Here is a 12974-nt window from a genome sequence, read left to right on the forward strand (position 1 = left end):
GGCCTTATCTGATGGAAATAGATATTACCCATATAGTAAAAGACTGACTTTAATGGCCAATACTTCCTCTTGGTGTGATTTATTTTGTGTGTGTAGTCACTCACAGCAATCAATCACAACAGCCATGTGTGTTGCGAATCAAGGTAGAGCAGGGGACTCATTTTAAAACATAATATATGTACTCTATGATATAGACTGGGCTCCTACACCTACAAAGTAACGTCATGTTCCACCCTTGAGAGGCTTTAGAAAGTATAAATCAAAAACACTGCTTCCTGTGCACCAGTAGTATTGATGTACATGTTTATTCAGGTGAAATGACAGAATTATCTTGGATATACTGAAAAATAACTTTCCATTCAAGTTTGGAGCATGCACTTTGGTGTGGTTACATGGAGAAATAGTGTCACTGGACAAGTATTGTGAAATAAAATAAAAAGGAACAGCAGTAGAGTCAACTCAGTCACCCAGGTAGTCAGATATCACATGCAACTATCTGCAGGACTATTTTTAGTCGAACTGAAAATCTCCTTCACAACAAACAGTCCAAATGGAGAGTTTGACATCTACATAACATTTGAGAAATGCTGGCTTAGGCAGTGAAAATCACAACAGTAACAATAGACTTTGTATTTCCATAAATAGTGGAATGTGTCTTTCTTTCAAACTACTATGCATAAGATAAGCTTTTGGTGGTAAAATACTGCTTGAGTGAAACATTGTGAAAACAGAAATTATTCTTGCCCATTCACAACTGTTGGTTTTCTTTCCTAAGAGGGTCTGAGCCTTGAGGAAGTCAGTGCACGACCCTAAGAGGATCACTTTCTCTGGATTACAAGCAAACAGAGACACATGTACTCACCTCTAACATTACTCCAACATCCGGTCTCAGCACATGCCAAAAGCCAGCATGTTGTACAGTAACACACACACAGTTACTACTTGTTATGCAGTAAAACCTGTCACTGTGAAACTTGGCGTATGCAGTGTTTGCTGGCAGCAGGTCAGAGGCTAACATTCTTCTACTCTTGTGTATTTAGTGTAAGAGACAGTAGACAAGATCTGATCATTATTAAGTGAATGGTAACTTGGTGTAAATCTGCATAGAGCTTGTTTCAGACATAAAATGCATAGTATGTAATAAGGCAATCTAACAGACAGCAGGTGATTACTGAGTCCATCACTATATATAGGGTAAGGGTACATGTCAATTACCCTTGTGATGTCAATTAATAGTTGATGGAGAAAAAAATCTTTGAGAGCTAAACACAAACTTATATTGCATAATTTTACAGAAAAATACATTTGTAATACATAAAATAATACATGTTGGTGGAAAATGTGAAACATTAAATTATTATATACACATTCAGTACACCTGCATTTTTCATAGCTTTCTTTGGGTTTACTCTGTCATACAAGAGTATCAGTAACATAGGGAGACAGATTTTTTGGCAAGTTGGCAAACAGTTGAAACAGTTTTTTTTAATATTATCTCCATGTTTCAATGTTCTCTTAAAGCCCACATTATTATTAAATACAGGACTAATGTTGTGTGTGTTTCTTATTTAAACTATATATTTATTTATGGACTTATGAATGCTATCACAGTGAAATAAGGCAAGCATGTACAGTGCAGTAATTTAGCCGAAAGAAGCAAAAAAAAAAAGTTGAACCAACTGACTGACCAACAGTCTGTCAGTTTCAGGCTCATGAAGTGATCCTCAGTGCTTTGCAGTTGAAACTGAAAGGACAAGAAGTGGATTGTTCCACTGAAATAACAAACCTAAGTTTAAAGTAACAGCGATATAAAACAGACAAATTCTATCTTATATATGATTGTCAATTCTGGAAATGTGTATTCTTCCATGCATGACCATCTCACGGTCTCATCTTTCCCTCCCTTCTGCAGTTTGACTGGTTGTTTACTTCCGTGCGACGGTTTCAGACAGCTTCTTCAGTCTCTTCTTCAGCTCCAGAGGGAATTTCTCATAGCACTTCTTACAAACTGGCTTCATGTCAAACTCCACAAACTTGTTCCTGTGGAAGGAAAACAAACACATTGGAAGTTAAATGCAGTCACTCCCAGTATGTACATACAGTATATGACTCAATGTTATGTCTAATGGTATGAATAATGGTTTGATGATTGCTTGTTGGTGCCTGCACCCTAGGATGCTGCCAATCAAATATTTCATAACTTTAAAAAAAATGACCTGTGAAAATTATTGAAATGTTGATAAGGAGAAAAAAACAAAAAACAAAATTGTGGACATTGAGTACAACAGTAAATCCCGAGAATGGCCATTTTCAAGTAGCTACTGATTTAATAATGAATCAGCTAAATGAGATATTGCTTGACACATCTTATTGAACTCTTTGTTTGCTGTCTTTAAGCCTAAAATTTCATTTATTTTGTTGTTTTCATTTATTTTAGTCACCAAGATTTTTCTATTTATAGATTACTTTGCATTTCATACACACACAAGTGCCACTTCCCATGGTCCCTTACAGTATCTGTCGACCAAGAAGGTAATGTTTTTGGTCCCATTTTCATTTCTCATATCTGAATTACTCCAACATTTATTGGCCTTTTTTACTGACGACACCCAACCCAAAACTTTCTGCCAGATTTTAGTGAACTGGATGCAGTTTCACATTCAGTGATATTTTGTCCCAAGGTTCTTGAATCAAAGATATCTGGCCCATGTTTTCCAGGACGAGCATCATTATGTGTACTACTGATCTGAAACCACATTCAGATTAAAATCTTCTGAGCACTTTCTTTGTTAAAACAAAACATTTGAGATCTGTTCTCTGGGTACCTTCTGGTTGTTTTCTGTACTAAATGCCATTGATTCCAGTAACACTGGCCAACTCTCTAAACCTTTCCCCACGGCTTCCCCTGGACGACATTCCCTCCCAAAGCAGATAATCGCTGGCAGGACCGGGGCACGTGTCAAATCCAGTGGGACCTTGGCACTTACACAGCTGCAGCCAGAAAGCTGCCGGAAGTGATTAAGGTTTTACTCCTTACGCCCAGACAGACCGGGAGACCCGAGAAACAAAGCCTTCCCTTCACCATGTGACTGATCTGATTTCCCTGTTTGCACAGGTTACCAGAGTACCAGCCTTAATCCTGACTAGTGTTTCTGGATGAGAAGTGGTCATGTACTGAAATGGTTCCAGTATTAGGCCACTCAAATATGTCCAGTCAGTGTACTGTATGTTCACCTACTTAATCTCTGCTTCAGAAAACCAGTTGAACTCATTCTGACAGTGATATGAGGAACAAACATGGCATGCAGCATGTATGAAATATGATGACATGAAATGAAGGAAATAAATCTAAACATAAAAGAAGAAAGATGGAAACTGACCAAAGGAAGAACAGTGGAAATGAAGAGAAAGGAGAAAGAGAGGATCACAGACACATGGGTATCAATTTCTTCTTCTTCTCTTTTGAGTCTCGCTCGCGCTTGGCCAGCCGGCGTTTCATGTCATCCGGCAGGCGCTCGTAACAGTGCTTACACACCGGCTTCAGATCCACCTCCACAAACTTATCCCTGACAGAGCAGGGAGGGAGGAGACATGACGAGAGGCGTGAAAGAGGAAGGGAGGAGGGATAGAAGGAAGAAATGTAAGAATGAGAAAGGAAATATTAAAGATTTCAAAGTTGGAGAAAGAGGGAAAGGGAAGGAGAATTGACACAAGAGAGGTGGGGTACAAACAAGTGGGATGATAAAAAGGGAGGACAGGTGGAAAGACAAGCCCACAGAAACATAAGGTTAAAAGAGAAAGGTGAAACCATCAGGAATGGACAGGTCTGATAAACAGGCAGTTCACAGCAGCAGATAGCCTTCAGTGCAGAGAAGTTGGGAATGACAGAAAGCAGCACAGAGAACTACAATAAAATAAATATATTTATAATTAATATAATGACTAATTCATAATACTTACTTGAGGGTGAGCTTGGTGTTGCAGGTAGAGCAGGCAAAGCAGTTGACACACCAGGCCTTGTTAAGAGCAGACACCACTGGAAAAAAAAAACAGTCACATGAGACACTGAACCGGTTTACAGTCATATGACTGAAGAGACAACAAGAGAGAAGAGCAGAAATCAAATACAGTCCCATGGTAAGATGTGCTCTATTGAACACTGATGTTAAAATGGTTGCACTACGAGTGACAGATGACTGCACCATCCATAAACCATTTTAACATTCACATATATCTTCAATCCAAACAGGTTTTCTCACCATCTCCTTCAATAACGCGGTTGCAGTGGTAGCAAACATCCCCAAACAGCTGAGTGTGGCGAGGGGAGAGAAACACAGAACACAGGTTATGAAATTATGCAACACAAGCATCAGTGGTAGTCTTCATCGTGGATTAGATAACACTCTGCGCTCAGATACCATGCATTGCACGCAAACTCAGGCTACAGCACATTTAAAAACCTACTGAGGCCATTTTCACAACTGATCCCAAAATATTTCCCAACACTAGGTGGAGTCATTGCCATTGAGTGGCCTTTCTGCCCTAGCATGGTTCACATTTCTCCCATAAAAAAGAATACCTTTTACTGCCAAACATAACGTTTTCTGCTCTTGTGTTATGCTGTCTTGTGCCAACATGTTTTCATATCTGAGCATATCTGAAAGGACATTTACACTGGGAACAATATTTCACTCAAAGCTCCTCATATACACCAGTGAAATCTGTGTTGTTCACCCAAAAAGATCATTTGTATTTTCTTTAATCAAATATCTACCAGGAGTTACAAGTCAGGATTAATTGTGACGTTGGCCAAAATGTTGCAATCTACTGAAGTATCATACACTTCTCTGATTGGAAGGTGGATTATGAAGGCATTATTGTTTGCTTTTTACCTATACATTTAAGATACGACAGATACTGTATGTTCCCTTAGCACAACCTTCTTCTTTCTTTCTATGACCGCTTCATATTTTTTGTAGCCCTGTTCAAAGGTACGGTCCTACTTTGTACTCTCCTAATCTAGATTTTGGTTCTGAGGGCTTGGCTTCTTTTCATGACTTGCAAACTATATAAATGGATCCAGGAAGGAAGATTTCATGACAGGCAAAATGTAGCAAAATGTCCCAGCTTCTATTTGTGTGTTCAACATGAATATTCCCGACACAGTTGAGTGTTACCTGGTTGTAGTGCGTTTCACAGTAGGCCAGGCCCTTGCGTTCGTAGTGACGGTGTCCCAGGAAGGGTTTCTCACACTTAGCACACACAAAATGCTGCAAACAAACCCAAATCCAAGCACACATGGTTAGCACAGCCATCAGTCAGGACATTATCCAGCTGCAGCAGCAGCAGAGTCTGGCTTAGACATTATTAGGTCAGACCATAGCCAGATCAGCTCAGCCCAGATGTCTTGTTATTGTGTCCAAACTGAATGTAGAGAGTAGAGGAGAGTAATGACCTCTAGAGGGTGCACTAGTCCTTTAAACAGACAGAAGAAATGAATAGAAGGGTAAAACGCTGTGTTTCTGATCATGTGCAATTTAACCCTCAAAACTAATGCAGGACTTCTTATGTGTCGGTGTAAAATAACATCATAGATAAATACTGGAAAGTAGCTTTACACATACGGTACTGTATATCTACCTGTTTAGAGGGGGTTAAACCTGAAACCTGAAGTCTTTTCTTGATCCTTTAACTGCAATAACACCTCATATAGTTTTCCTTTCTGAGACATTCAGTCCATTGATATGATATATAAAACAATATTAAAATTGGGTTGAAAACATAATCTAGCAAGACAAATGGCAGTCTGGCCTGTAGCTGTCAGGACATCATGCTGTAATGGACAGACAGACAGGGAGCTAACTGATAAAAGACCAATTGGTGCAGTTATATATTAGTGTCACCCTTACATCAAGGCTGGGGGACTCTAGCCAGACAGGCAAAATTGAGACACGGGGCAACAGTCAGCAACAGGCCAATCTTTGATCCCCTCACCATGTCAAAGTGTCTCTCACAATAGGCATGACCACCTCGCTCATAAAACGGGTGGCCCTGAAATGGGCGCTCACACACAGTGCACACATGATGCTACATGTGGAGAAGGGAAGATAGGGAAAAGGACTGTAAAATGTGAAATGACAGGAGATCCCAGGATATATAGAAGTTGGTGGAAGGATGCCAGAGAAAGAATTAATACAGAGAGTGACAGTAGATGATGGTAGGATGATGCACACAGCTCAGAGCTTAAAGCACTGAAAACCACTGTGGATATAAAGCTCACAAAGGAATGAGTCAGCACATTTCAAAAAACAAATGAACAGAAGAACAAATGGATAGAAAAAAAAACTATGGCCATAGACATATGAAAGACATATGAAGAATAAACAGTTTCAGCCACTCAAATTATATTAAGAAACTATTAAATGCTTGAGATCTTCAGAGATAATGTGCTTTTATACCACTTGTGTTTATAGAAAACACACAGTGAGAACTTCAAAAAGAAAATAGATAATATATTGGTATATTATATATTAAGTATAATATATTCAGTGTAATGACATTAGAAATCAATACATCATGCAAGACAATAATGTTCTATGGTCACCTTGCTGAATGTAAATGTGAGTCATATGTAGGCAGTTAAATCAAGATAAACATTTTTTAGTTTTATAACGCACCTCCACATGCCACTGCTTGCCCATGGCATTGACCACACGGCCCTCGATGGGTCTCCTGCAGGCCCCACAGATGGGGACACCCATCTTGTCATGGCAGGGCAGACAGTACAGCTCGCCCTTCAGCTCCCTGGCATCAGCAGTCAGCTCCTTGCTACAAACAGACAGAAACAACACTAGATCACCTTGACTCCGATGATACAAAAAGCAGGAATGTAAACACATGTCACAGCTACAGCACTGCACAAGCATTTGTTGATGCATTTGAAAGCATTTCAAAATAATGCAGATACCATGCTGATAGCATCAGTTATGCTGAAATAACGAACCCAATTATCGTGGGTGATACAATATAGTCAGCCCACTGGACTCTAGTGTGTCCAGAAACTTGAGAAAAACAGAATCATGACTGCATGACAAATGAAGTGCGAGCTTGGCATCCAATTGTTTGCAGCTCTACACGCAGCCTCATTGTTATTATGCTTCAAATGATTTGTGAGACTGATAATGCTGGCTAAGTGTGTGTGTGTGTGTGTGTGTGTGTGTGTGTGTGTGTGTGCGCATGTTTACCCGCAGTTGTTGCAGTTGAAGTGATCAGGGTGGTAGGGGTCATTCTTAAACAGCAGAGGCTGCTCATCAATGATAGCGTGGCACTTCTGGCAGATGTACTTGCCAAGGCCCCGGGCTTTCTCTCTGTTGTGACATGGGCGACAGAGATGCCTGATGGAAGAGAGAGAGAGAGAAAGCAGAGACATACTTGATTAGATACTGTATGTTACTCATTCTGTGAGTATTGATTCCAACTGACATAACTCCTCTGGTGTGTTCCTCAACAATCCTTTAACTTGTACAGCCAACTCACTGAGTGGTATTTGTTGTTGTTCATTGTCTTCTTCATTCTGGATATGAACTGAAATTTAAAACTGGTCAACTTATGTTCAATGTAATTAATAATGTTCCATCAAACATCCAAAAGATGTTTTTCAATAGAGAGGGGAGTTATTATTTGAGAGGAAACTGCATGTTAAAACATCCTATAGCTCGTATGACCATAAAAAGCATGTGCATCTCCGTTTGTGGGGTAGCCCTATGGGATGGCTTTGACAAGGCATTAAAATTGAGTGAGAACATCATTACCAGTACTTTCAAACGCAGATATAAGCAGCTTTTTATTGGTCTGTATAACAGAATGAGCTGAAATGAGCTGGTCAATGACTAAAATGATACCTCTATGTTTTGTCCTTTTGGTTCTTATTAATGACTGTTGATACACGCAAAATGATAATTCTTGAATGAGACGGCAAAAAAAGGGGCAGGACTAGCCTGACAAGCCTGACTATATCATTAAAATGTATAGTCTGGTAACGACCGGTAGACCTCGGCTCAATCCAGGGGGCGGGATGAAGGCTGTCTTTCAAACTGCCTCTGCACGCAATAAGATAGCTACGACCAATCAGAGCAAAGAGCAGGATGACGTTAGCCTGACAAGCCAATTAAAATGTATGTCGTCATTGCGTTAAGCCCGCCCAACGACTCTCTAAACAGATAGAGCGCTGTGATTGGTGAACACAAACGGTGTTCGAGACTCAAAAAGTTCCTATGGCTCGTTTCTAGACCCACCTACGGAGCAAATATTTTTGCTGCCGCTAGGGTGCGTCCAGATTTCTAGGCTAGGGCAGGACATGATAAGTGTTGCTTCTTTCTGTCCCTCCTCATTATGGATTTGTTTTTTTGTTTGCTTTTTATGGTTTGTTTTGTTTGTGATCTTTTTAAAATATGTATTCTATGTTTTGTACTGCTTATACTTGAGGAAAATAAAGAAATGAAATGAAATATATTACCAAAACCAAGTTTTGAAACTCAGTGTGTGAAAACTTGAGTCAGCTTTTCTTGACAGAAAATATTGCCCAGTTTGCTTAATATCTAACCCAGAGACAGTTTACAGTACACAACAGCAAGCTGCAGGTTGCTTCTCTCATAACACTGACTTTCACCTCTGCCGACACTTGAAGAGTTTTTTGAAGAACAGGAGGAGAGAGGAGTCCCGAGTTAGTTTGGCATAAATACTCAGTCGTCATAGAAACATCAGCGCCAGACAAAACAATCATGTAGGTGAGGTGACAATGACTGATATGACTACTCAAATATCACCAGTGAAATTGCAGCGGCTGGTTGAGGAGGGACTGACCTTCCAGCGTTCTTCACAAAACCAACATCGGCGAGCACAGCCTGGCAGATATCACAGCAGAAACAGTCGGGATGCCAACTGTTGTTCATAGCCTTGATCACACGGCCGATGATGAACTCACCTGAAAGAACAACAGGGTTTGGAGAATTTAGGTTTATTTAAAGGGCGTATACTCAAGCTCTAGAAAATGTATGCGCTCTCCTTTCGTTCCTACACTTACCACACTGATGGCAGCAGGGAGCAAACAGCATCTGGAAGTCATGCTCACAGTATTTCCTGCCTTCAAACTATCATCGGAATACATTAAAAGACAGTTGGAGACAGTTAATAAATGTACACAAAAGAACATTTACACATTTTAATAGCATTCACATTGATAAACACTATCTTTGTATAAAAAATACTGTATTGAGCTGATTAAAGAAAGAAAACCCAACCCACAACTGTCATCTGTAACACAGTTAAAAAGTCTATACAAAAAAAAAAAACATTTGCATTTTGGCCCTGTGAAAAAGTGTTTGACTTTCTTTGACTTGTTTCCAGACAGATAATGTTTGAAATAAAAGGATTGCTCCACAAAGACAGTCTTTTGGAGGAGAAAGCTCAAGTCAAAAGAATATATGCATGGTAATGGTTAATATATTTTCAAACTTTCAAAATGCAGTTGTGGGTTTGAATAAATCTTTGTGACAGATCAGAACAACCATGGCTGTATTAAGGAAACAGCTGTCAGTGCACCTTAATAGAGTGGATTTTAACGACGCTGAAAATTACTTTGCTGATTTTTTCATTTCTGTAAGTAGTGGTAAAAAGCTCTTGGTGTACATTTTAATTTTGTAATTTAGCTCTTTAGAAAAGGAAAGGATAAACAGACTTTGTTCTCTGTAAATATAGAAGAATTCCTTTAGTCCCATTCACACATTTAGTCAAGCTGGCATCCATAATGGTCATTAAAGCGATGACAGTGGAGGCTCTTGTATGCCTATGACACGCAATGGTTTTCTACCTGCTTTAAAACTAGATACTCAGCAACAGCGATGATCCTACGTCAGTCAATTCAATTGATTGTTGTTTATTAAAGGCAGTGGAACAGGGAGGGAGAATTTAATGCCACAGCCACTGCTTTGATATTTATATTGATTGGAGCAAGAGATAGATGTCCTCTGGAGCCTGGTGCAGAAACACCTGGCCTTGTGCCAAGGCTAAGAGCAAACAGCTTCCTGGAAAGGGGCTTCTAAAATTCAATAATGCATTTAAGTTGTGCCCACCCCTCGGTAGTTACCTCAGCCAGGACTGTGTTTAAATTCCTTGTCCAAGGGTTGTGCGCCACCTCGCAGCGATCCTACTGTCAGTACAATTTGGAAAGCCCTTGGAAACCCTCTTACTGACCCATCATAAATATTTTAAATGTATTTCATATGTCCATGTGAAACTTTGGGCATATTTATTTTTTCACAACTTCTGTGTTCAGAAGCTGAATCCATATCTCTGAAAATATTTATCTGTCCGCACAAGGGTTTATGTGCATCCTGCAGTGTTTCCCAGGCATGTGCAGACCAATCAGTGCAACCCAAACCATTGGAAATCCCATGTGTATTGTAACCCCATTGCGGTCTGGATGTGCTTAAACCTGTCAATATCTTCATGATGCATTTTCCGTTGGATTATGCAAATTACATTGAAATCACTGGAAGAAATCTTACCTCATAGAAGAGTCCCTCTGGGAACTGTTGGAAACACTGAGCACACACAAAGCACTGCTCATGGTAAAGTTCCCCGTTACTGTTCACTATCTTCTCCGCTGGGGCAAAGCCACTCTTGCAGCGCTCACACATGGCATTGGCCAGAGCGTTGGCCATGTTGCTGAAAAGAAAAGAAAAAGTATAATTATGTACTAAATATCATCATAAAACAGATTTCCTTTAAAACACATCTCCACAGGTAACAATAAAAAAAATAATGCATCACATTTTTCCATGTATTAAAGAATTTGTCTCCATGGGTCATATATCTTCAATGTGGATGATGGATTGGATGAATACCAAAACATATTGGGCAAGGCATTCACACACGTCAGCAGTGTCTTAACATTGAGTATCCCATGTTCCGCCTGTCTGTGAAAACAGCTGGACGATGTACTCAGTAAAAGGAGAAAGTAGAGAGTGGGGAAACGGTGTTGTAAGAGGTGATCAGCCAACACACTAAAAGATTAACACACACAGAGTTGACATAGTTCCAGATTTATTTTGGCTCCAGTGATCAGGGTGTGGGGATCAGTGAGGTGGGAAACCTACATGTTGTTTTTAGGGAGGTAAGCTGAAGTTCATCTGGACCGAACTCAGTAACAGCAGTTTCTGTCTGTGACATGAATAAATACATAGATATGGGCCATGATCATATAACATGACTAAGATCCGATCAGGGCAGAGCCCCAGGCTAATATTTCTTTATATTGGAGGCGCTGTTGCCAGTGCAGACAGAACAGATGTGGTCACACCCAACAACCTGTCACTGTGCTTCATGAAGAGGTCGCTATCTACACCTTCATTTCCTGCTCACTATCATCAACACATAATGATGACCTCTGTCTTTCATCTCCCAGCAGCACCATGAGCACATCGCCTGATTTTCAAACAGGAAAATTATTCAGACAGGTACAAGTAGTCAAATGTCTCTGACACTCACCATCAGACTGAATAAATCTATGGTGAAGAGTGTTTTAATGAATGTTGACAAGGTTTGGGATTTAGAGACAGGGAGTCATACTATCATGTAAACACTGCTCACAGCTGGCTGATTGAGTCGGTATCTATCTCACCAGAATAGATTCTTTCTCTAATGGACATTTTTAAGACTGTGAGAAGTGGTGGCTACAGATAACTGCTGTAGACAATCTTCTTTTTTTTGCGATCAAATTTTTCATTTTCATTTAACAAATTAAGTCAAACAGAGGTATTTCAGCCAAGGGAAACAATATTACTGGAATAGATACTCACAGCAAGCTCACCAACAGTCCCAAGACATACAGTAAGAACGTGTCAAGGGAGAACACAGTGATAGAATAGACAATCTATTATCTAATGATCTATTATCAAATTATCACACACCACACCACTTCAATCATTATTCTCAGGCTGAACGTTGGACTAATTACAGGATGATCCCTTCATGAAAAGAATGGTTCCACATAAGGGCTTGACCTTTTCCAAGCATCAACAGTCAATGTACAAATCTGCAAAAGTTTTATTAGCCATTAGTAAATGTTCAAATTCTGATGGCCACAATAACAATGTTGCTTAACACCCGAGGCCGATTGGAAGCATATGGGATGAAGCTGCAGACAGAGATGCTGTGGGGCCATCCTGGCTCCTCTGCTTTGTTTGAAAGGTCAGAATACCAAAGTGTATCCAAGCAACATACACTCTCACACACACTCTCTACTCTCTCTCTTTATTACACACTCATATACACACACACACACACACACACACACACACACACTCTCACACAAACACAGGACATGTACGTTTTTTATGAGTGATGCCATCTATTCCTATTAACTTGGGAAGTAAACAAGAATTCCTAAAGCTCTCAGACACACTCCTCATCGTCTCTGATTCTTTGGGCTTTCCTCTACATTCCTCATCATTTTAACAATGCACACTCAGTTTTACAACATCTTCAAGAATCTGCACTACAAACATGGATATCTGGCACAAGATGTCCAAACCAGCACAGCTTCCATCTTATCCACTCCTCACAAACTTATCAAATGCAGTTTGTTCTCCGTACCCTGCCTGAGCTGATATCTCACCCACTGACAGCCCTGCCCTGTCCAAAGGATTTGTGGGAGGAAGTGAGACATCCCTTAGGCATTTCCACCCTCCTATCTGCCTCTGGCACCCTGCGTGAATTAGAGACAAGCCTATGAGCAGTTTTCGGACTAAAACAAAATAACCCTGTGCCGTGGGCAACTCTCCCAGCCCTTGCTGCTGTTAGGCTCACTCTTTGAACGGATGTAGACAGAAGGAAACAGCGCAGGCAGACCAATTAATCTGATAGAATCAGTAGTGTCGCAGGAGGGACATGGCTCTTCACCATCTTCCCACCAG

General features: G+C 40.2%; 1 protein-coding gene across 9 annotated transcripts in view; it reads right to left on the reverse strand.

Annotated features, from left to right (window-relative positions):
• Positions 1-286: 286 nt before the first annotated feature.
• Positions 287-12974, reverse strand: part of lims2 (LIM and senescent cell antigen-like domains 2) — a 28179-nt gene continuing 15491 nt past the window's right edge. For 4 of the 9 annotated variants that reach the window (XM_085766104.1, XM_085766106.1, XM_085766102.1 and 1 more), the window contains exons 2-11: positions 10566-10725; positions 9083-9149; positions 8863-8983; positions 7245-7394; positions 6678-6828; positions 5178-5270; positions 4260-4308; positions 3961-4036; positions 3381-3566; positions 287-2040 (exon numbers count right to left, since the gene is read on the reverse strand). In XM_085766104.1, coding sequence (XP_085622230.1) covers positions 3425-3566; positions 3961-4036; positions 4260-4308; positions 5178-5270; positions 6678-6828; positions 7245-7394; positions 8863-8983; positions 9083-9149; positions 10566-10725 — 1009 coding nt within the window. In that variant the 3' untranslated portion in view covers positions 287-2040; positions 3381-3424. Of the gene's footprint in view, positions 2041-3380; positions 3567-3960; positions 4037-4259; positions 4309-5177; positions 5271-5994; positions 6088-6677; positions 6829-7244; positions 7395-8862; positions 8984-9082; positions 9150-10565; positions 10726-12974 lie in introns of all 9 variants that reach the window. The other 5 variants (XM_085766105.1, XM_085766107.1, XM_085766103.1 and 2 more) reach the window with 2 other exon arrangements.

This window comes from Trachurus japonicus, chromosome 21, assembly GCF_045865225.1.
Source record: "Trachurus japonicus isolate A0001 chromosome 21, Traja_1.0".
Taxonomy (NCBI): Eukaryota; Metazoa; Chordata; class Actinopteri; order Carangiformes; family Carangidae; genus Trachurus; species Trachurus japonicus.